At 33.9% G+C, this 24,579-nt stretch overlaps 1 protein-coding gene across 2 annotated transcripts; it reads right to left on the reverse strand.

Annotated features, from left to right (window-relative positions):
- Positions 1-1,664: 1,664 nt before the first annotated feature.
- LOC100262197 (zinc finger CCCH domain-containing protein 24) lies at positions 1,665-15,381 on the reverse strand. Of its 2 annotated transcripts, none has more exons than XM_002282278.5 (14): positions 14,776-15,381; positions 13,807-13,899; positions 13,393-13,719; positions 13,190-13,262; positions 12,959-13,091; positions 12,728-12,881; positions 12,481-12,564; positions 12,043-12,162; positions 9,642-9,815; positions 9,422-9,556; positions 8,979-9,074; positions 8,362-8,694; positions 2,256-2,299; positions 1,665-2,122 (listed from the first exon to the last, which is right to left on the reverse strand). In XM_002282278.5, the coding sequence occupies exons 1-14, from the start codon at positions 15,292-15,294 to the stop codon at positions 1,876-1,878; spliced, it is 2,532 nt and encodes an 843-aa protein (XP_002282314.2). In that variant the 5' UTR covers positions 15,295-15,381; the 3' UTR covers positions 1,665-1,875. The 2 variants fall into 2 exon arrangements, with proteins under 2 accessions (XP_002282314.2, XP_010651155.1); XM_010652853.3 differs by having other exon boundaries at positions 2,241-2,299; positions 14,776-15,378.
- Between the last annotated feature and the right edge of the window lie 9,198 nt (positions 15,382-24,579).

A 24,579-nucleotide genomic window follows, 5' to 3' on the forward strand; every position in this document is an offset into this window, starting at 1 on the left:
TTTTTTTCAATATTCAAGGGAATTTTCTTTTTCTTTCTTTTTGGGGGCCATCCATTCATGTGGTGTGTGAGACATGGGGAGGTTGTGGGTGTGTGAGACACGGGGAGGTTGTGGGTGTGTCCCCAATTTCAGAAGTGAAAATGACCACACAATGCTTGAGGATATTCTGAAAGAGGGGGACTCGATAGAAACCCCGGGATTCCAAATTCAAACAGAAACCTTTTATCCTCGCCTATGGCGATGCTCAAGCTTTGAAATAAAAGGAACAGGACCCCCTGGCCACACATTTTGCTAGATTATAAACAAGTGTGCCGCCTACAATGTATATAAAGGCCATCCATATAGGCAATTCACCAAATCCTTACTCACCTGTCAAGTATAAGAATTTTAATAAAGATGATAAAGCAAAAGAAGAAAAAAAAGCAGAGGGCAGATGAGTCTGGATGCAGCAAACCTTTTCCTATGAAGCTTGAGCTACTTTAAAGAGTGATTAAGGCTTAAAGTTGTATGCAGTAGGTTTGGTATAGATGAGGTGGGGCTCGGAGATGTTCTCTTTGTTTTTTTTTTCTAAAGTGTCTAGGACGGTCCACCTATGGTTGGGGAACTGGTAACCCAGTACTGGATAGAAAGATAAGCCTCCAGCTCTACATTAGAGAAGGCATTCAGACTTCATTATCAGGTTTACCTGGAATTTAGAATACAATAATTATATGGAGTACACGTAATACCGCATTAAAAAAAAAATCAACATATATGGTGACAGGCATACCATGAATTGCCTCCAATATGGTAGCACAATACACTGCAATTGGATGTCCGGGTTGACTTGAAAGTTCATCCTATGAGAGATCAGGCACCAGCACAGCCACAGGCAAGGAAGCAGCCCCACCACAATGTGTACATAGTACATATTTACCTAATAATTAATTACCAACATTCCCGTACCTATATAGGATGACATAAGGATCCATCTAGTGCTAAAATCCCTACAATCTTCAAAATATTAATAACAGCATTAGGTATGCTAAAGTTGGTCCTAAGCTTTTTTGCCTATCTCAGTTCCAAAAGGTCCCTCAAAAGGCATTATCCCCTAGGCAACACATCATCTGCCACATATGGGTATAAATCAGTTCAGCCATGGACTTGGAACTTCAATCAGGCTAATCCATAATCTAAAGGAGCTATGTTTGGTTCAAAAAAGGTTTGAGGGAAAGAAAATTGAGAAGAAAAATACAAGGAAAGAAAAGGGTAAGTGCAACTTATAAAACTTATTTCGTTTGGTTTTCAATGGAAAAGCTGAGGGAAAGAAAATTAAATTGCTGAGGAATGGTAATTTCCTAAACTTTTACCCACCTTTTTTTTTTTAAAGAAAAATGAGGAGAAAAATCTTTTCGCATTTCCCCTTTCCTCAGTGTTTTTTTTACCTTGCTTTTTTCCATGGTATCTCAACATAAGAACCAAATATAGCTCAAAAGTCACAACCCCAACTCCACTGGTTGGCTGGATATATATACATATATATATAGGTACATGCAAGAGTTCTAACAATTAGAACTTGGCAATATAATAACCTAAAATCTTTGCTTGTATTTGCTATTAGAAATTACCTCTCCAGCCCTCTAATCTGGTAGTACCAAGCCCAAAGGAAACACCACCACCAAAACTTTCCTTTTCTGTTTCCCCAAAAGGGATCCAGTGATCAGAAAATCTCATTATGGTTGAAATTTAAATATAACAATCATTAAGTTAAATAGGCTTCAACAATCCTGAAAATTTTATAAACATCAAATAAAAATAATAAACTAAAAGCTCTTATCAAAACTTCCAATGGCAAGGATTTAGAACCAAGATGATCTCTTTTAAAGCTTGGTCCATTTACCTCTCCAGTAGCATCACCATTTCGCAGTGAGGAGTATGTGGAAAAAGATCAACAGCCATGGCTTTGACAGGTTGGAAAGGCTCCGAGTTGGGCATTGACTTGGCCCTATGCCGCGCCAGACCAGCACTGCTCATGTTCCTCCACCCTCTGTTGTTTTTATTCCCTTTCTCAGTTTTATCAGCAGATGGTGTGCAGAGCTCAATGGCATTTGCCACCAAGCTTTCAGGATTACAGGAAATGTAACTGAAGAAGACAAAAAGGAAGTAAAAATAAGATTCCAGAAAAGGTAGTATATAACACACATAATACACAAGCAGCACACACCCACGCCCACACATATAAGCAATAAGACAAATAATACAATGTGGGCACTGACACAAGCCTCCGTAGACATGCGTGAGTTCTCAGAGCTTTAATCACCTGCATTCACACAAACAAGAATCATATAAACAATTTGTCCCCTTATGGGTATGGAAATGCAGTCAAAGACTCATTTAAAAAAATAAAAAAACTTAAATCCAAAGTTCTAAATCCAGTATAAGCATCTTATATTCAATTTAGGACTGCAAATGGAAGGTAAGAGTCTAACTGACAACAGATTCGCAGAAACCATTTAAGTGATCAATATGGCAAAGAAACTGGGTGATGAGCATGAGATCTACTCTATCACTAATCAATTTCATAGTCCGACAGAAATTATTAGCTTGGATGATCCAGATTTGAGTTGCTGGGTTTTATTGGAGACAAGATTGCACCTATGTAATCAGATGAGGCATACAGATTATGGTTGCAATATTTGTAAGCGACTATATCTTGAGTCACATAGTTGAACCCAGGGTATTCCTCTTATATATCCCTCTAAAATTATTTCAGTAAATAGCAAAAATCATGTATAGGAAACTATGCTAGTTTATTCTAGAAATTTTTTGGGCTGAATGATTGAACCATGCAAACTAGAATGGATGATTGAAGGGTGTAGAGCCTATTCCCAAAGAACTTTACTCCACTCACTTAACCTTAGTGTTGGAATCTCACCCAACCTCATCCATCCATATGCAATATCTGGTTAGAGATGATATGCCCTCTTTAGAAGTCTAAAATTAAGGTCACAGAAATTTAATAGGTATTTTTGGTTGGAAGACAAGTGTCGATAGTTGATGTTTGAGTTAATATTTTCTTCATTTGTTGTTAAAATCGAGGCTTTAAGCCTCACATATATTGTGAAGCACTTAGGTTGAGGGAAGCATTCATAGTAGATCTTCGAGACTTTGAGTTATTAGTTTCTTATTTTATTATTGTTGTTCCTATTCTTATTCTTATATATTTTGATAGATTTAGTTTCAGTTATGTTTAACTGGCAAGTCCTTGGTTTGTTATAGTTTTATTGTTCTTTTATTTTTTATTTTTTAATAGGTAAGTGAAAAGATTTGATAAATAAGCGCCAAAGAAATGACAGACCAAAATGCACAGCATGTACGCAAAATGCATCAAAAGGCACAACCAAAATACAGAACACGCAAAAAACAACTCCCTCTCTTAACGAACACATACCTTATCAATTCCCCAATTAGTTTCCAAAGTCAACATAGTGTCACAATTGAAGCTTATAGGATGTGAAATCAGTTGATCAGAAACTTCTTATGATGGAAAAATTATTTATTTATTTATTATTTTTTTTATGGATCAATTTGCTCTTACACCAAATTGATGTAGGACTATCAAAGCACCCTTTTCATATAGAAGAAATTGGGCTCATAAGGAATTAGATAAGAGGAGGAGAAAGTAGAGGATAAATTATAAGAGAGTAATAAGGAGAGAGAGAAGATACAAATTTTCTGAATATTTCTCAAAATTAATAATGACCCCCATTGTTATAATCAGCACTATTTATGAGGATTAAAGATGCTAATCTTAAGGAAATACAATTTTAATCCTAGTTGAAATACTAAACTAGAATAATAAGAATTAGAACTAAATTAAAAACTAATTCTAATAAGAATAGAAATCCTAATTTTAAAGCAAATAGGAATCCTAATTAGAGTGCAAATGGGAATATTTCTCATCCTCTACATATACATCTAGAATAAACTGGAAATGAGTGACCTTGATCCTCATCACCAACAATTTTCTTTCGTTTTCAAAAACTAGAGCCTTACTTGGACCTTGGGCAAACAATATGTAGATTTTGCAATACTAAACAAAATTAAATCAAATGATTCTAACTACACAATTTTCACCAACAAAATATTGGTGAGCCCCTGTTAAAAGTGGCAAATTTACAATTGAAGGAACACAAACAGAACCAGCTACACATTAAATCAATATTATGAAGTTATAGGAAAAGTCTGCCACTTTCACCATCAAAAGATTGGCGAATCTATCTAAATATTGACAGTTAAAAAGATTTTTTTTTTTTTATAGGTAAATGCACAAGTAAATTTTATAAATGAAGAATAAAGAGCGCCTAAAGGTCAACCCAAAGCATACAGGAAGTATACAACAAGCGCCAAACGGCAAAAACAAAAAAGAAGAGGGGATACAAAAAACCTCACCCGCCCTCACCTAAAACCCAACCAATCAAAAAAGTCGATTAAAGGTAAAGGTCCTTCATCTATATACAGCTTAGTCCAAGACCAAAAACTACACACAAAAGAATTCTTCATCCTATAAATCGAAAGCTCTTCATTGTCGAAGGTTATCATGTTTCTTTCCTTCCACATCGCCCAAAAAAGGCATAAAGGAGCCAACAACCAAGCCTTTTTACTCTGCTTGCCTATAAAGGACCCATGCCAACCAAGGAGAGTCTCTCTAACCAAGAATGAAAGAACTCATGTCACACCAAAAAGATTAAATAATAAGTCCCACAAAACCCTAGTCTTCATGCAATGGATTAAAATGTGATTAGTAGACACTTTGTCAACAAGACAAAGGAAACATCTATTAGGGAGGGTCCACCCCCTCCTCTTTAGTTGATGTAACGTTAAGACTTTACTCCACGAGACTTCCCATGCAAAAAAATCCACTTTGGGAGGAACATAAGGGCTTCATATGATACTCCTCGGAAATAGGACTACATTTCCAAGCTCCACTGCCCTATATAGGGACTTAACAGAAAAAAATCTCACATTTAGTCTTTTTCCATAACACCCTATCCTCCAAATTTGCACTTACCCTCTTCCCTTGAATTGTCAAGAGGAGTTGTTCCACCATGTCCACCTCTCAATCATTGAAAGGCCAAGAAAAACAAAGACTCCAACTCCCCCCCGCCCTCAACTGAAGAGTCTCAAACCTCCGCCACCAACTCCTCTTTGAATACTGCCAAAGCATACAATGAAGGGAAAGATTCATACAATACCTCATCATCACACCACTTATCCTTCTAAAATCTCACTCTTCTACCATTACCCACAGAAAACACAATGTTGTTCAACAAAGAACCTTCCTTCCTAATCTCCTTCCACAACCCCACTCCAAACCCCTCTTTCACTACCCGAGTATACCACCCCCCTTGTTCTACTCCAAATTTCCAACCGATAACTTGCTTCCAAAGAGCCTCCGTTTCTTCCATGAAGCACCAACTAAATTTACACAAAAAGGCCCTATTAAGTGTAGAAAGACATCTAACACCCAAACCACCCCTTACTTTTATCTGAGCAAACAACTGCCCACTTAACAAGATGAGTTTTCTGCTCCAAAGCTCCCCTACCCCAAAGAAAGTCTCTTTGGATTTGCTCTAGTCTCAATCTAACCACTTTAGGCATACGCAAAAGAGACATGTAGTAAATGGGGATGTTGGACAAAGTGCTTCAAATGAGAGTGAGTATCCCTCCTCTAGAAATAAATTGCCTCTTCCACATGGCTAATCTCTTCCAAAACCTCTCCTCCATCCCATCCCAAGCCACCATAGATTTGTGCAAAGCACCCAAGGGAAGCCTTAAGTAAGAGGAAGGAAGCACCCCTATTTTGCACCCAAGCTCAAGAGCCAACTCCTTCACATTCTCCACCCTTCCCATCGAAAGAATCTCACTTTTGTCCAAATTAATTCTCAAACTAAAGATGGCTTCAAACCACATTAACAACTAGCTCAAGTAAGCCAACTGGTCCTAATAAGCCACATAAAAAAAATCAGCGTATCATCAGCATACAACAAATGGGTGATTTGAATACCCTCACCACCCCTTCCTTTATTTTTATTTTTTGATAAGTGAGTGTAATGTATTACGAAAAAGACACTAAAATAGAAACTTAAGATGTACAAGAAAAGGGAGACTCACCCCCTTACAGCTGAAACAAAAACTGACCAAACAAGATGTACAATTTAGACTATCTTTTATAAACAATTTAGACTCCGACCAAAGCAAATATACAAAAAAAACTTTCAGCTTTGCAAGGATAGCACACCATCATCAAAAGCAATCTTGTTCCTTGTCTTCCAAACTGACTAAAACAAGCATAAAGGGCCCGCATTCCAAACTGCCCTATGCTTCTTACCCACAAAAGCCCTTTTTCACCCCAAGAGGGTTTCCCTAACAGAGAAAGGAAACACCCAATGCACTCCAAACAAAGTAAAGAACAGTTTCCACACTTCCCTTGTTTTTTCGCAATGGAGAAGAAGATGGTCAATAAACTCCTCATGCGCTTGGCACAAATAACATCTATTTGCTAAGGCCCACCCCCTCTTTTGAACTTGGTCCAAGGTAAGAACTTTTACCCAAGTCGCTTCCCAAGCAAAAAAACTTACTTTTGGTTGCACACTTGAGTTCCAACAGGTTTTCCACCTTCTCTATTTCCCAATCATTAAAAGGCCTAGAGAAGCAAGGGCTCCAACTCCACCCCTCTCCCCCCTTTCCTCACTTTTTGAAGCAGACCACACATCTTTCACCAAGGCCTCTTTGGAGGTAGCAATGGAAAATAAGGCGGGAAAAGAATCGCATAGAGATGCAACTCCACACCACTTATCCTTCCAAAAACTCTCTCTACCCATTTCCCACCATAAAAGAAAATCTAGAGCTAACAAGGTGCCCCAGCTTCCTAATTGCTTTCCACAAGCCTACACCATACCCCTCCCTTACTTCTTGAGAACACTAACCTCCACGTTCCTCCCCATATTTTCCCCTTATTACTTGATTCCAAAAAACCTCTTTTTTATTTGCATAGCGCCAACTCCATGTGCCAAGGAGAGCCTTATTGAGCAAAATAAGGCTCTTCACCCCCAGGCCCCCTTTTCTCTTGTCTAAACAAATTGTCGACCATCTAACCAAATGAAGTTTTTTCTTCAAGGCCCCACCTCCCCATAGAAAACCCCTTTGAATCTGTTCCAATCTCATTCTAACCACTCTAGGCAGATGGAGGATAGACATAAGATAAATTGGCAAACTAGAAAGCGTGTTTCGTATCAAGGTGATTCTCCCTCCCTTGGAGATATATTGATGCTTCCACATAGCCAATCTCTTACAAACCTTTTCCTCAATACCATCCCAAGCTGCCACAGAATTAAAACGAGCACCCAACAGCATCCCCAAATAAGTAGACGACAAGCTTCCCACCTTACATCCGAGTTCCGCAGCCAAGTCTTCCACATTCTCCACCCTTCCCACTAGGATCAGCTCACTTTTATCCATATTAACTCTCAAACCAAAGATTGCCTCAAACCACATCAGCAACCACTGCAAAAACATCATCTGCTCCTCACACGCCTCACAGAAAATCAACTTATTGACTTCTCAACTGGTGGGTGTTGTATTGCATGGATGCCTAAATTGGTAAACCAAATTGTAGATAAATTGCCCAAGTGAAGAGCTCTTTTATCAAAGGCTTTTCCTACCGCCTTAAGTGTTGTTTTTCTATGTTGGGATTAAGTTTCAGTTGGGGGTTTTCTGGCGAGTTTCTTCACATGCCCTGCTGTTTGGGGATGACCCCTCTTTCCAATGTCTCTTTTCATCAGTGTTTGATTTGAAGGATAGCTCATCCTTATACTCATTTCTGTTTTGGTTAACAAAATCTAAGCTTTTCTACTGAAAATGGCTTACTGAGGAACCAATGAGATTCAGAAAAAAAAAAAAAAAAAAACCTATGTGGAGTGGATTTTACAGGTCCAAATTCCATCCAGGAGTGGAATTAGAATGAATTCAATCATAATATTTAAAATCTTTCTTTTTATTGTACCTTCATCACTTAACCATATCAAAACTCAAAAGCAAAAGGTTTCAACATACAATTCCTTCTTATTTAAATTCTGTCCAGCACCAAACAAGAGAAAGGAAATAAAAAGCAACTTCTTTTCTACCAATTTGTTAAATTCATTTTCCTCAGTAGTTGGTTTCAGACAGAGTGACATTAACATCGATTATCGAATATCTACTTGCAACAAACAAGAGTTAAAAATGTTATGCTTAATAGAATGAACATGACCATTTCAAGAAAGACCAAACAAATGTGTTAGCATGTGGAATAAGGCATATAGGAGCCTAAGAAGTACTTACAATGGGATGAAGTCCACCACGTGGAGGATCAACTATAGCAACAAAGTTTTTAAATTGCCGCACTGAAATATTCCCATCTTTTGAAGAGCAACCATTGTGAAGTTCATTTTTGGATTCTCGCTGAACATTTTCTAAACACCCAGAGGCACCTTTACCACTTTCAAGCTCATGGCTTGAGCTGCCTTCAGGATTTAGTGCATTGTTAATGGACTCCATTTTGTCTTCACTGTTAGAAATCACTTTGTCATCGCTTTGAGAGAAATCTGGAACCTCATTTTGCCTCTGAGGCACACTTAAATACTCTTTCAGTAGAGACCCCATCACATCCTCTGCCTACAGGAGTGGCAGATGTACAAACACAAGACATAGTAGTTGAGAAGCAAATATGAAAATCAATTCAGAGAAATTTGAAATTAAAAAATGATATAAAATAAGAAAGAAAAATAACTGAAATTACATATTTCTTTTCATCATGATTTGTCCTCACAACTTGAATATTGCAATGAAAACCTCTATTTCATGTCTTCTTCTTCCTCCATTTTTTAAGACCTCAATAGCTGGTTTATTTCATTTAAATAGTACAAATCAAGTAAAAAATAAAGAACCCAAATCCTCACCTTTGCACAAACAAATCTACAGTTTTTGATGCCATTTAGTTCGGCATTCCTCTGAGCATCTGAAACTGCAGAAGCATTCATTTCAATACCAACAACCTGGAAAGATTTCAAAGCGAAACAAAAATCAGAAATTTGAGACAGTATGATTAAATAATAAGAAAAGGAGAGAATTTCTTAATGGAAACAGCAGTAGACTGTAAATACTCTGAATATCAGGTTCAGCGAGGCAGTGCAATATAAATTATAATAGTCCCTTATATGAATATTTTTATTTAAGCGGATCCCTGTTGTTCTTTTCTTTTTTTCTTCTTCTTCTTTGAAGGCTTAAAAGGTGGACCTCAGTGTCGCACGAGCATTGAATATTTGGATGTCCATCAGATACAATGTCAGAAAACAAGTTCAAAAGAAACTAAAGTTCATAGACATTGGTGGGTGAGTATTACCATACCAACACGATGTGCTAAGGTAAGGCCAATTGTTCCAGTCCCACAACATACATCAAATAGCAAGGTATCAGGACCCAAACCAGCCCAATCCCCAGCAAGTGAATAAAGCTTCTCTGCAGCCAGTGTGTTAACCTGCAGTATTTTGAGACTTAAAATTTTACAATTTTACAAGCAAACTTTTGAGTAAGTAGAAGATTCAGTCATTATAGGTCCTAACTTGAAAGAAAGCTGTGGGAGATATACAGAACCGAAGATTGCTTATATAATCATGAATCCTCGCTTCTACAATCTGACCACCTGCATCAGGTCCAGAGTCACTTCCTTCTTTAGGAATGGGTAATGGCCGTAATGGAGCATCAGCTGATGCAACATTTGATATTCCTTTGTGATCCTGCATAAGAAGCAACCACCAAAAAGAAAAGATAGTACTTTGAAAAAGGATGGATTGATTGTTTCATAAATAAGATTATGTCCAGAGGGTGCATACATCTCAAAGGAGGTTATTTTTATACATCAATCAGACAAAGCATATTTAATACATGTAGGCAAAAATACATGTTAATTAAGCAGCGTTTAATAGTACAAACATGCCATGCATTCCATCTGGAGATTTGGAGCACCATGTATCTACAGACCGACGATTCCATCCAAACTTTCCAACTTTGTATATCCTGGTTTCTATTCCTTACCAGCAGTCATCTTGACCATAAAAAAATGGAATGGCCTACATGTTGTTAATTAAGCAGCAGTTAATAGTACAAACATACTATGCATTCCATCAGGAAACTTTCAGCACCATGTATCTACAGACCAACGATTCCATCCAAACTTTCCAACTTTGTGTATCCTGATTTCTGTTCCTTACCAGCAGTAATCTTGATCATAAAAACTGGAATGTTGTTTAACACATCCATTTTAATTTAGCAACCCTAAGAATTTCTTCTAGTTGGCCCCCTTATGTTAACCTTTTCTTTTCATTTGCTTCTGCTTATCAATAGATATCTTCTTGCAAATGCTTACTGATTTCATCAACTGATGATCTCACCATCATAGAGGCGCATGGTATTCCTCTACAAAGTTGCTGCAACTGCAGCTGACGTGGTGGGTGCGTAAAAACATTCTGATTTTTTAAAAATCCTACTAACACAGCAAACACAACATATATATATATTGGCAACCATGTAGTGGCATATATGTAAAAGCAAGCAATATTTGTGTATCAAAATCGAAGGAAGCAAATCAGAAAAATAAAATTTAGACAGGAAAAAGACAAAGGAAGTATATCAAGAAGTCTAAAATATTTGGTTATTATGTTTGAGTCTAAAGACTTGTATCCCGCTATTAATGTAAGAATTCAAAGTACTTTGCCTACAAAGTGCAGCAACTGCAAAATAAGAATTTAGCAAGCAAGTCAGCCTCAAAAGAAACATATGGGAAGTTGGTGAACTTCCCACCACAGATTAAATGTTGGTGAAATTCGCCAATATATCAGAGGACAAATTGGGAATTGGTCAGCCTCGAAATGATAAATGGGAGGGAAAATCTATCCGACAGAAGTCGGTGATTTATCAAATTTTTATGGCATTTTTTCAGAAATTTGAGGATTTTATCCTGATAGTTTCAAGTTTTCAGAAATTCAGGGATGGACAACAATGACAACCCAGAAGCCTGAACATCAAAGAGAGCATTGACATGGTTTTTGGGAGATGAGAAAGAGTAGAAATGAAAGCATATTATGTTGGTGCTGGTCACAGTGGTTTGAAACTCATAAAATGATTCTTGGTTGAAAATTCAAGCTGTTTGATAAAGGGGAGAAGTAGCCGTTGACGGGTTGTCATCCTTTACCTGACTGCTTGCTCCAAAGGAGAAAGAGGAGCAGGAGTTCACACTCTGACAAAGATCAGGCCATTGACAGTGGTGTTAGAGCTTGAACCAGAGTTGATGAAGTACTTGTCAGGGAGAGTGTAAGATGAGGAGAGGAGCAGATGAAAAGAGAAGCGGATGAGGAGGAAAGACAAAAGAAAAATATGATGTGAAGCTTCTCCATGGAAGTCATTGGGAATCATCACTCTTCTAGGTGGGAGGAAAGCTAATTTAGCAATATTTAAGGAACACTCTGACAAAGATCAGACCATTGGCAGTGGCGTTAGAGCTTGAACCAGAGTTGATGAAGTAGTTATCAGGGAGAGTGTAAGCTGAGGAGAGGAGCAGATGAAAAGAGAGGTGGATGAAGAGGAGAGAAAAAAGAAAAATGTAATGTGAAGCTTCTCCATGGAAGTCATTGGGAATCATCACTTTCTAGATGGGATGAAAGCTAATTTAGCAATATTTAAGGATATATATAGCAATCCAACTTTAATATATGCATTATTGTTTGTTTTATCATTTCTTGGAGTTTTTATTAACATTTTTGTGAGTTTTGATTAATTTATGTGCCACTGATATTTTTTGTCTCAATTTCCATCCAAAATTTCAGTAACATCCAACCACAGATGTTTCTGCAATTTCCAACATTTTAATCCTTCCTCTCAACTATGTTGCTAGTTATAAATGAACTAAATGCAATCAATAACTAAAACTATGATTCAAGCAGAAAACCATGAACCAAAGGTTGGTACCTGGACTACCAGTGCTGTAAGAGGCAAAGGAGAACTTGCAGTAGCTCCCATAGTGAATGCCTGAGCCAACCTCTCAAATTCACCATTCAATATTTCATCATCAATGCCCTTCGAACAAACCTAAATTTGAAAGTTTATAAAGAAGGGAGGGAATGACAGTAAGCCAAACTTCTAATAAGAATGTTCAATGGCTGTTAAATGCAAGATTTGTTCGTTAATTACATGATAAATTTTCTTCTCCCAATTATAAAAGGAAAACAGAACAATGTTAATCCACCCTTTTATTTGACCTAAGTTATTGAGCATAATTAGTCAAATTTGGTTAATTTGTTCATTCTTCTTCAACAGTATTGTAGAAGTTTCAAATATTATATGACTAAACAAAAACTTAACCTTGAAGAAAAGAAGATTTAAAATGCAAGTCCATCAGGTATATACCTGAACCATAACAAGGACCTCTGAAATACTAGGCTCAGAAATTTTAGCCTCAGCGGCCTTCCCTGGTTTTCTTCCTTCTCTAACCTAGTAAGAACCATTATGAAACAAAGTGCAAAAACAAGTGAAAAATAATATATTCATTATCAGGTGCATCACAACAGCATGCTAGACAAATCCAATCACTAATTACCAACTCCAAGCACCAGAATAGCAAGAGCGCTAATATAAAGTTTTTACAAATACATACTGTTAACTGTCGCCAGAATCCAGTGTTGTTAAATCTGTTCCAAAGGGGCAAGCCTGAGTGTTGAAGAAATTCTTGAAAGATTGTAGCATATCTGCGAGCAATCATAGAAACATTTGGGCAATCTGCAGGTTCTTCAACTGCTGTTATACCCTCCCTGAAATAAACATTCTTTCTTTCTGGTAAACAACACCCTGTGAAAAGAATGCCTCTAAAATTCCAAATCAAGATTACCTAAAGTTACCAAGCATAAACCCGACAGTTGGCTTGCCCTGTAGAGAATATCCAACTGAAAACTCACATTTGTTGCGATATCCATTTACAAGTGGTGATTCAAGTATGCCCTCAAATTTGCATGGGAGACCACCTACAGGATTTAAATGGACAAAGCCTGCTATATTAGTTCCTAAAAGTTCTTTCTTCTTTGAAATACATTAAGGTCTTTACAGGAAGTACGAACACCACCTATCTCCCTAGATTTGAGAATCCATTCTGGTAGTGAAACACCATTTGGACAAGCTTTACGAGCATTTCGAGTCTGAAAAATAAATTAATTGCTCTTAACAATTGTTCTCATCGGACATCATGATTTAATGAAATATGTTATAGTAGCAACAGAGTACAGAAATTATGATAACCAATAGAAAACAAGGACAGGTGTCACTAACAAGCTTTTTGAGAGTTTGCATGAGAGAATTCTTCTTGTGCTCCAACTGGTCAGTGTAGGTCAAGTGAGCAAGGGGAGTTGCTACATCACGAGCACTTCTTGCTTTCAAGACTGAATCGGATGCTGAACTGTCGCAAACAGCATCACCATCCTCCAAACCAAATGAAGACATTGAGACATCAGTATCATCACCACCCAATGCAGTTTCCATGTTCTTTTGGGTGCTCTGATGGAGAGGCAATGCTGAATTGTTTTTCTTCTCAAATGATCGGGGAAGGATGTCTCCGACCTTTAAATTCTTGTTGCCAATAGATTTGCCTTCCAGCTCCTGTCAAGTTGAGATTCAAGGATACAAAATAGTAAAGTTACTCCAACTTTGTGAGCACTCATAAGTGTATAAGTGAATAGGGGATACCTCCATTGCATTTTTCAGTTGTTCGGCACTTTCAAAAGTCACAAAACCTATCATCATGCCTTTCTTTTTCTTGGCTGATTTATAGATAACTCCCTGGCAAAGGCAACAATTGCAACCAACTTATAATTTGACAATGCTAACTCTCATCCATCTTATATAAAACAAAAAATTGTGAATATGAAAACCTCAAAAAAAAAAAAAAAAAAAAAAAAGGATTCAAGCTAAGTAAGATAGCAGAAAAGAAACAACAGAAAGTAAACTTGAAAACTTTCTCAAAGTACTGGATATTTCTTAAGAAAGGGCTAATAAAATAGCAAAAATTCCAAAGAAACACAACCTGAATTTGGTTAACAACTTGGAATAATGATCACAGAGCCACCAGTTCTTTCTGTTCTTAGCTATTTATTGACAGCAACATTATGGCAAAATTTTCCAAGAGACCAGTATACCATTTGATTTTAAGTAAAAGGATCACAAAAGCATAAGAATGAATATAGTGCACAAAAAAAAAAAAAAAAAAGTACGTTAATAAGAAAAAAAGGAGTTACATTAAGGTGTGGGAAATTTGACTTGCAGTAGGAAATTATTTTGCTGCTCCTTATTATATAACTAAAAGTATAATAATTTTCAACAAAGAAACAATCATCCAAAATTGACCTATTGCTAACTCATGATCATAAGCTACTGGTTTATTTGCACATTGTTGGGTACTGTTGTTTCTTTCATCAGTTAACTTGGAAGTTTGCATTTTCTTTTTCTTCTCCTCGATTTTCTGGCTGACCAAATAGAACAGTAAAGGAAAGAAACTAAATCCAAAACCCACATTACGAAAACAAAATAAAAGAGAAGATTTAAATTTTCGTTTTTTTTTCCTTTTTCACCTAGTTCTCGCCTTCTCGGCGGCCAAACAGGCAGTAAACGTTTGAAACACAACAGCAAAAAAAATTCCAAAAAAAACACCCCACTTGCCTGCTGACCGAGAAAATCCCTCAACTGATCGGAGTGCCATTTTGGGGGAAGATGCAGCAAGCACTTGCTGAGGCCAGGATCAGCACAATCATCGTCAACAACAGCCTCCGTCATCATAACATCATCCTCCTTCGAATCACACTTCTCCCCACTCTCCGACTTCAATAGCTTCTTCGCCCTCTCCGACGTAGGATCCCACGTATTATCTGGCCGCTGCCGGAGCTCCTCCTCGCCGTGGGCGTACCGGCACGCATCCCCGTGGCTACAAGACCCAGAGTGACTCCTGAAGTACGAACAGAGACTCGTTTTCCACAATGGGTGACGGCAGTTATCGGAGTCTGCAGGGTCGCTTCTCTTCCGCTTCTCACCGGATTCAATGACGTCCGTTGATTGAGGAACGGAGGGTTTGAGTTCCTCATCGCCGACGTGTTCCTGCGGTGGACAGGGTGCATCGTTACCGTTGATTGAAGGGTTTAGGGTTTGTTTCGCCGAGGTTTGATCTTCTGGAGATGAGGCCATGGGAGAAGAGTACGGCAACTCACGTCCAACTTCCTAATTCCTAGTTTTGCCAAGGAATGGGCTCGGCCCGCCACGCCAAATTTTCAGTGAAATAAAACTTTAGGGCTTCCGATTTCCATTTTATTACTATTGTTTAATTATTAAACAAATACTACAAACACAATTCTCATACATTAATAGTTGATTTGCTAGTGATTTTAATAAGGGTTTTCAATATTTTTAACATTTAAAAATTTTTATTTTTTAAGTGTTTGAAGGACTAAGAGTGTCGTTTGGAAGTAATTTTAAAAAACGTTTTTAATATTTACAACACTTAAATAATAAAAAAAATTAAAATATTAAAAATATTAAAAACATTTCATAAAATCACTATCAAACAGATTATAAAAACATTTCCTAAACTATCAAATACATTTTTAAAACTCTTTTAATAGTGATTTTAGGAGACACGACCTTTTAAAAATAACGTATTAAGTAATGAAAACTTAATTATCCACTTTAAACAAAGAAAAACATTACTATATATATATATAATTCTTGTTACCCCTTTTTAATCTTGTACTAATTGGAGTTTTCCACATGTAACCACCTAAAGAGTTAGTTGTGGTAACGGGACTGTTCATGTTTCTAAATGATGGATAAGCTCACCCACATTCCTAAATGTGAGGAAAATGTGTGGATATGATCCAAAAAGTTGTTTTGAAGTGTGAAAATGGGAAATGATTCGAAAAGTTGTATTTACATGGGAAAAGAAGGGAATAGAAAAAGGAAAAAGGATCATTAGTCTTGGTCAATCAAATTGATCATGCCCCCTCAACAACCCTTTCTTTTTTTAAGGAGAAGCTTCAAGCAAAAGTTGATCTTATCTTTCTTTTAATGCAATAAAAAAAATCTTTATTTTCATAATAATCACAACTAAGAAAAGCTAAAGATAGGATTATCACGATTTATAGTATCTAGATGTTGTCCTCTAGTACAACACACTTGACTCTTTGTGTTTTTATGTCTAATAGATTAGATTTAAACAATGTAAAAAAACAAAATCAATACTAAAAAGTTATAAAGAGTTTAGAATTCTGATTTTAAGTTGAAAATGGGAGAAAGAAAAAAAAAGATAGCAAATTAATCTCTCGTTTAGAGACTAATGTCAATCTAAGATCAAGTTGAAACTTAAGACCAGATATCAAGTTGAATATTAAAACCAATTTAGATCCTTTAACTTGGTTTTGGATTTTAAAACACAAATCTTTAAAATTTAAGTAATACAATATGAACTATTTTATTTCTTGTAATATATGTTATAGCCCATCATTCATATGAATGACAATGGGGGGCTACCCGCCCCACCCCACCTCACCCCTAATGGGATGGGTTTGAGTTTTAAATAAATGGGTTTGGGATGAGTTTGAATTTTTTTTTCTTTTAAACTCCAGACATGTTTTGGGTATTGTTTTGTCATGCCCCAATTATATATAAAATTAATTTTTAAAATTAATTTAATTTAATTTTAAATTTTCTATTTTTAATATATAGATAATAATAAAATACTTTTTAATAAAATAAGTTGTAAAAAATTATAATTATTTAATTATTTATCAAATATATTTATGTTAATGTAATTAAAAATTTTAAAAGTAATTTTTTAAAAAAGTTAAATGGGGTGGGTTGGGTCGAGTACGGGAATTTCTCTTATTTGCCCCATCCCATCTCGCCTCGTTTAATTTTTTTAATGAGAAGGATATGAGAATTATTTTAAATAAATGGGAATGGGTGAAATGGGGGTGACTCATTCTGAACCCACCCCGTTGTCATCCCTAGTAAGGAGAATGCATCTTAATTAAGAAAAACTACACACAAAATTTATCATGCATTGAATAAAACACACCCAAAATGAAAATATTCATGGAAAAAAGAACTTTATTGTATATGTTAAGAAGTGTCCCAAATTTCTAATGAACATAGATTCCTTTTGGTAGAGAAGATTGTATAGCATATTTCCTAAATTAGTATATGTTATTATAAAATTAGATTTCCTTTATAAAAAAAAAAAACTACTAAGAATAACTTTATAAATATTTTAGGTCGTAAAATGAAAATGTTATAAGATGGAGATGGGTTTATAAAGACCATACGAAGTGGACACATATGTGAGAAAGAACGGGAGACACATGTTAGAGCAAAGAGTTCATGGTTTATGGTATAAATATAAGGAATATAAAAACATTGAATATTTTGGAAATCTAATAGTTGTATCTAGTTTTTGTCATTTATAATAATATAGTGACATAATTTTCTCTCATTCATGGATGTAAGTATGGTTGACTAAACTATGTTAAACCCTTATATTCCTTTGTATGAATTGTTTTATTTTTGTGTTCTTCAACTTAACATTTTTATATTAAAGCTTCCATTGACACAACAAATTGGTATCAGAACCTAAATTGAAGATTTCTAAAAAGGCTAAAGTGAATAGAGCACATAAGAGGATGACAAAAAATAATTTTAGTTGAAAGTGGAGTCAATTGTTCTCTATTAGGGATATGATACAAAAAGTATGTATTATGGAGAGATGAAAAATTAACACAATGGAATTTGATCTTTGTGAAGATCGTTGAAAAGTATCTCAAATTTCTAATAAGTATAAATTCATTTTTGTAAATGATATTGTGTAGAATATTTCCTAAGTTGATATATGTTATTATAATATTAAATTTCTTTATTGAATAAATAAAATTATTAAGATTGATCGAGCTTACTTAAATCTTGCTTGATCTTAGAACATGACACATAAACACTTACTTAAAAAACAAATGTTGCACTTGCATCGTCGACTCTTTAAAAAAAAATAGTTAAAGAAAAACAACAATTTGAAAATTTGGTTGATTAATATCCACTTACACCCTCAAGTACATACCTTGGTCTCTAAACATTTTAAACATCTTGATCTCCATTAGACAAATAGTATAAAGAATGATTTGCAAAACTTAAGTTAGAAGACACTAAAGAATTTTTGTTTGAAACTGTTAATCTAAATAACATTCACAATATCCTTAACAATAACAAAACAAAGTGCTAAGCTAGGGTTCAAATCTAATTGTAGATAGAACCAGGGATTGAAAAATCGGAAAATATCGCCGATATTTCGAAGAAATATCGGATATCGGGCGGCATCGAAACGATAATCGTCACCGATTATCGATCGACGGAAAAATCGGCAAAAAATCGACAAAATCGTCGATATATCGGCGAAATATCGGTGAAGCACCGATTTATCGGAGAAAAATCGCGAGTGGACTGACGCGCTGAGCAATCGGAGGAGAATTTAAAAAAAATCGCCGAAAATATCGCCGATATTTCGGTATTTTTACCGATTTTTCGGAAATTTTCCCGATATTTCCTACCAATCCAGCCCGCACACACAGGATACAAAATCTGGCTCAAAAATCGTGGATTTAGGGTTCGTGAAATTTAAATCCAATGGCACAACAACAAAGAGACCCTTAAAACAGATCCAGAAATCACAGGGAGCAAAAGAAAAGCAAATTTTTTCGTTTTCTTTGGGGGTTTTTAATGGATTTTCTCGGAAATCAAACGAGGATGAATTTTCCCGGAAATCGAATGGGGGATGGATTTTCTTGGAAATCAAACGGGGGTTGCAAAAAAAAATAATATCAATTAGTACCTGCGAGGATTGAGAGTGGCAGAGGAAGATAGGTCCTTTTTAGGAACTCTCTCGGCTGGAGGGCAACTTCAGAAAAGGGGAGAGAAAAGGGGAATTCTCTCGGCTGGAGCCTGGAGGGCAACTTCAAAAGTGGTGGCCCTTTTAATTTTTAGATTTAGTAGAGGTAAAAAAAAAAACCAAATCATGAACAATTTTCCTCTATCCATATAAATAATTATAAATTATCAAATTTTATTTTAATTATTAAATAAATTAATATTAATAAAAAAAAGTTGTTACTATATATTTTTAATAAAATTTTAAAAATTAAATCTCAAATAAAATATTTATATAAATTAATTTAATTTTCATTTAAAATATAATAAAACATGTTTTAAGAAAAATATTTTAAAATATTTTAAATAAATATTATCTTCAACAAATTGGGTCATCTTCATTTAACAATATAATGAAATCACATCGATATTTTCCTTAATATAAGGACTATTGTAATATCATATGTATTATATTTATGTATAAATTATTTTTATTCAATAAAATCAAATATTTTTTAACTCAATTCTAACTCTATATACTTTCAAAATTCATATATATTATTTTTAAAATTCAAATATCGAATCTACCAATATATCTTTGTTTACGATATTTTTCTTCTTAATTATATATATGTCAATTACACTTACAAGATAACTTTAAAATGTGCATTTTTACTTATTTTATCATTTTTTGAAGTTTTTTCAAGCATTCCTATTAATTTTAAATAATTTTCACTCTATCGATATTTGTGAAAAAATATCCACCGATATTTCTCCGATATTTCCGATATATCCGTAAAATCGAAGTACCGATATATCCGTAAAAACCGATATTTCAATCCTTGGATAGAACTAGTGAAAAGTTGGTTCATCTCACAAAAATGTGAATGAAACGACGAGTAAGCCTATTACTAGTTACGATGAGAAGATCTTAATTTGAAGTTTTTTTTAATAGTGGCAAAGCTTTTTGGTAGTTGTTGTCACCAACAACCCTCCATTATTGGCTCGTTGGTAAGGCTATAGCTTTTTAAGCCCTATTTCTAGTGACACACCTCCCACACAAGCACCACCAACAAAGGAGGGATGGGAAAAGCTATATGCCAAAAGACAATATAAAAGTTTTAAAATTTTAATATTTTACTTAAATGGTATTTAAATGAATACTAATTTTAAATTATTTTAAACTTTATGTCATGAAAAAATACTTATGATATATGCCCAAATTTGACATTTAAAAAAACATTTTATTAAACATCAATCTTAGAAAGAAGAAAAACTTTAATTCTATTAACACATTTACCTAAAAATAAATTAATTAATATACCTAAAATACCGTCCTCAATATTCTCGTTCACACCTTCCTTCTTCATCCTTTTTATCTCATTTTTTTTTCTTTTTAACCCCTAAAAAAAAAGTTTAAAGCTAATTTCAATATTTTATAAATTTTCTAATTTGTAAATTAATATTATATTTATACTACTTGAATATATTTTAAGTTTAAAATTTATGAAAATTTTGACAATTTTTTTTTTATATAAAAATAGTTAAAAAGAAATTAGAAGTGTTTTAGAACTTAGAAGTGAGAAATTTTGGAAAAAGTGGAAAAGAGATTAAAAAGTAATAATCAATTTTATATAAAATCAAAAGTATGTTTGGAAGTATAATTCTGGACACCCTCCACAAGTATATTTTGAGATGCCTCAAGTGTCACACAATATTGTTTCAGATAATATTAATTTTAAGGGTATTTTCGTTATTTTACCAAAGATTATTTCTGAGTTAGAAAATTCTTAATTTAGTAGTATATATGTAAAGGCGAAACCTAGAAGTGAGCATAAACACGTGGAAAGCGATTTGAGGGTAGAAAGAAAGTGCATGAGTCCAACCCGTCCCAAGTCCGAACTCCCCCACCTCTTTCAACTCTCAGCTCACGAGTCACACCAACCAGAACTTCACTCCCACGCCACTGATTCCAACAGAAATCTTTTTGTTTTCTTTTGGCCTTTCTCTCCCCTCGTCACTTCTGTTTCCATCACATCCAAAACGTGGAGCAGATAACTTTTCATATTTATTTTTCAATTTATATATAATTCATATTTATTTTTCCATTATATACCTATTTTTATTATCTCATCAAGTGTAATTAAAAATATTTAATAATTATTAACTATATTTTATATCACTTATTATATGTAAGGATAGTAATGAGATAGGTTTTTTCGAGTAACCATCTTGTTGTGCCTCTTATGGGATGAGTATGAAATTTAAGCAAATGGGTTGCAAGTGAGTTTATGATTTTTTTTGTCGAACAGTTTGCATATTGTTTTGTCCCATCTCGATAGTATATAATATTTATTTAATTTAAATTTTATTTTTCTATTTTTAATATATATATATATATATATATATATAATAAATACTTTTTAATAAAATAATTTATAAAAATTATAATATTTTAATTATTTATAAAATATATTTATTTTAATGTAATGAAAAAAAATTTCAAAAATTTGAACGGGATTGAGTGGAGTGGGTATGGAAAATTCGCAACTCATCCTAAACCCGAACCATTGTGATCATGAATTAATAATAGTGATCTATGTATGATAATTGATAAATCCAAATAATTTTTATTTTTCCATATCATCACAGTTTATAACATAGTAAAAAAATGTCATTCAAGATAATAATATCAGTCTATCCAAAAAACTTAATCAAATGATGAAATTGGAATATATCAAGTAGGCCCAAAAATCAAGACAAACTTGAACCCATTTAGGGAATAAGAATAATCATTATTTCCAAATGGTAGCCCTTAATAAAAGGAGGAAAAATAAAATTTGGAAAATTAGAAATTTTAAAGGAATATGATTTGATAATTAAAATGAAATTGTGAATGTGTTTATTAATGATTTCTCTAAAAGATTCACATAAGAAAATCCTAGGATAAAGCATGAACTTTTTTATTTCTTTAGTCATTGCATCACAAAAACAGAGAGTTAATTAACGAAGTAACAGATTCAAAAATTCGTGCAACTCTCTCACATATCAACAGTCTAAAAGCACTTGGGTTTGATGGTTTCAGGCTAGCTTTACCAAAAATATTGGAAAATAAATGGAAATTTTGTATGTAAAATGGTTAAAACTCTCTTTTTATAGTGGGCACATGCTCAAAGAGATAAATAGGACTTTTATCACCTTAATTCTTAAATCAGATAACCTATAATTCTCAAATCACTATAGGCCTATTGGCTTATGCAATGTCTGTTATAAAATAATAACTAAAATATTAGCTAATAGGGTAAAATCTCTCTTAAACAAAATACTTTCTCCTTTGCAAAGGGCATCTGCTCCAGGTAGACTTATTAATGATAATGTTCCTCTAACTCATAAAATCATGCATTTGTTTAAAAAGAAAAAAGACAAATCGAGTTATATTGTGATTAAACTTGATATGGAAAAAACATATGATAGGCTTAAATGAGATTTTATTAGGATAGTTTTGTCTAAATTAGGTTTTCACCCCCAAATGGATTGAATGGGTTATGGAATGCATTTCCACAATGTCCTACTATCTTTGCAACCTTCAAGAGGTATTAGGCAAGGAGGCCATTTATCTCCATACATTTTCATTCTTTGCATTGAAATTTTGGATAGTGAATTAGTAAAAAAATCTAAGAATCCTAAAAATCATATTGCAATTCCAACTCATCGAAATGAACCCAAAATTCATTTTCTTACGTTTGCAGATGAATGTATCATCTTTGCTAAAACCTCACAAAATGCTTGTTCTAATTTTAATAGATTTTTGCATAATTTTTGTGCCATGTTTGGCCAACCAATGAATTTTCATAAGTCTTCGGGTCAAATTTTTAATAATACTCAAGGGGCTACCAAGAGAATATTAGGGAAGCTCTTAACATCCCCTTTTCTAATGGCATTAACAAATATATTGGTTGTCCACTAATTTAAGGTTGAATGAAAAGGAGCATATTTTTCTGAAGTGATTCTGAAATCTCATAAAAAGTTAGCATCTTGGAAAACTCTTTCCTTTCAAGAGTTCTTAAAATAGTTATAATAAAGGCTATTTTGGTGAGTTTCCCTCTTCATGTTATGAATTGTTTTAAACTCACAAAAAGAAATAATGAATATATAGATAGAATCACTATGAATTTCTTATGGCTACCAAATATAAGGTTTAATGAAGCTAGAGGGTTTCCTATGGTAGCTTGGGATGAGGTTTGTAGACCTAAATATGGAGAAGGTCTAGGAATTAGAAGGAATGAAAATGTTAATAAAGCCTTAATTACTAAGGGTGGAGAATCTTTATGGATGATGATAACATTTGGGTCAAGATCACGAGAGGTAAATATATTAAAAACAACAACTCTTTTAGAATTTCAAAAAATGAAGGTGATTTCATTGTTTGGAAAGAAGTTATTAATCATATAAAATATATTGGAGTTGACTTAAAATATTATATAAGAAATGATAGAAAAGTTTGCTTTTGGACAAACTACTAAGTATATATGTTGTCTATTATGTCTTTCGTGGATGAAAATAATTTACATTACATCAATTGGGATGCCAAAGTGCATGATTTTATAAATGAGGATACCAATGAATGAAATCTCCAATCTATTTCTACATTTATTCTCTTGAATGTTTTAACAAATATTAACGAAGTTCCAATCCTTTCATTTCCATTTGAGGATAGGATTTTGTAGGGTTTCTCTTAAGATGGTAAGTTTACCTTTAAGTCAGCGACTTGGGTAATGAGAAAGCCTTTGATGCACCCTAGATAAAAAAATGTTGCATTGGATTTGGAAGTTAAATCTTTTACCAAAAATAAAGGTTTTCGTATGACTGGTTATTGGAGATGTCCTTCCTACTTGGGAGTTTTTAATTGCCAGTAGGTTATAAATTACAAACATGTGTCATCTTTGCAAACAAAAAATTAAAAATATTGACCATATTTTTAAATATTATCATTTTGTTCAAGGAATTTGGGATCATATTAAGTATAATTGCCCTACACCTCTTTTTTATAAAGGTGACTTCCTATTTTGGCTTGAAATAATGTATAAAAACTATAAAATTAACTGCAAAATTTACAAACATCTTATGAAAAAAATTTTCATTATCTCATGGAATGTATGAATGCATATAAATCAGGTTTTATTTAAGAAGATCCAATCCAACCCTTTTCTCATCATTGAGAAAACTTTTTTAACCTTCCAAAACCTTCGGGATTACATGATAGACTCTTACATTCAAATTGAAGGATGCAATGTCCCTCAAATGGTTGAAAAATAGATTCGTTAAATTCCTCTAATTAATAAAAGATATAAATTAAATTTTGATGTTTCAATGAAAAATAATAAAAAATTTTCAGGATGGGTTATTAGAGATTATAATGGTACCATAAAAATGACTCATAGCAAACATATAGGTAGTGTTTTAATAATTATTGTAAAATGTATGACTTTAAAAGATGATATATTGTTGCTAAGAATAATGAGTTTTAAACCTAGAGATTAAGAGCGACTCAAAAATAATTATAAATTA

Source organism: Vitis vinifera, chromosome 6, assembly GCF_030704535.1.
Source record: "Vitis vinifera cultivar Pinot Noir 40024 chromosome 6, ASM3070453v1".
In the NCBI taxonomy this organism is placed as follows: Eukaryota; Viridiplantae; Streptophyta; class Magnoliopsida; order Vitales; family Vitaceae; genus Vitis; species Vitis vinifera.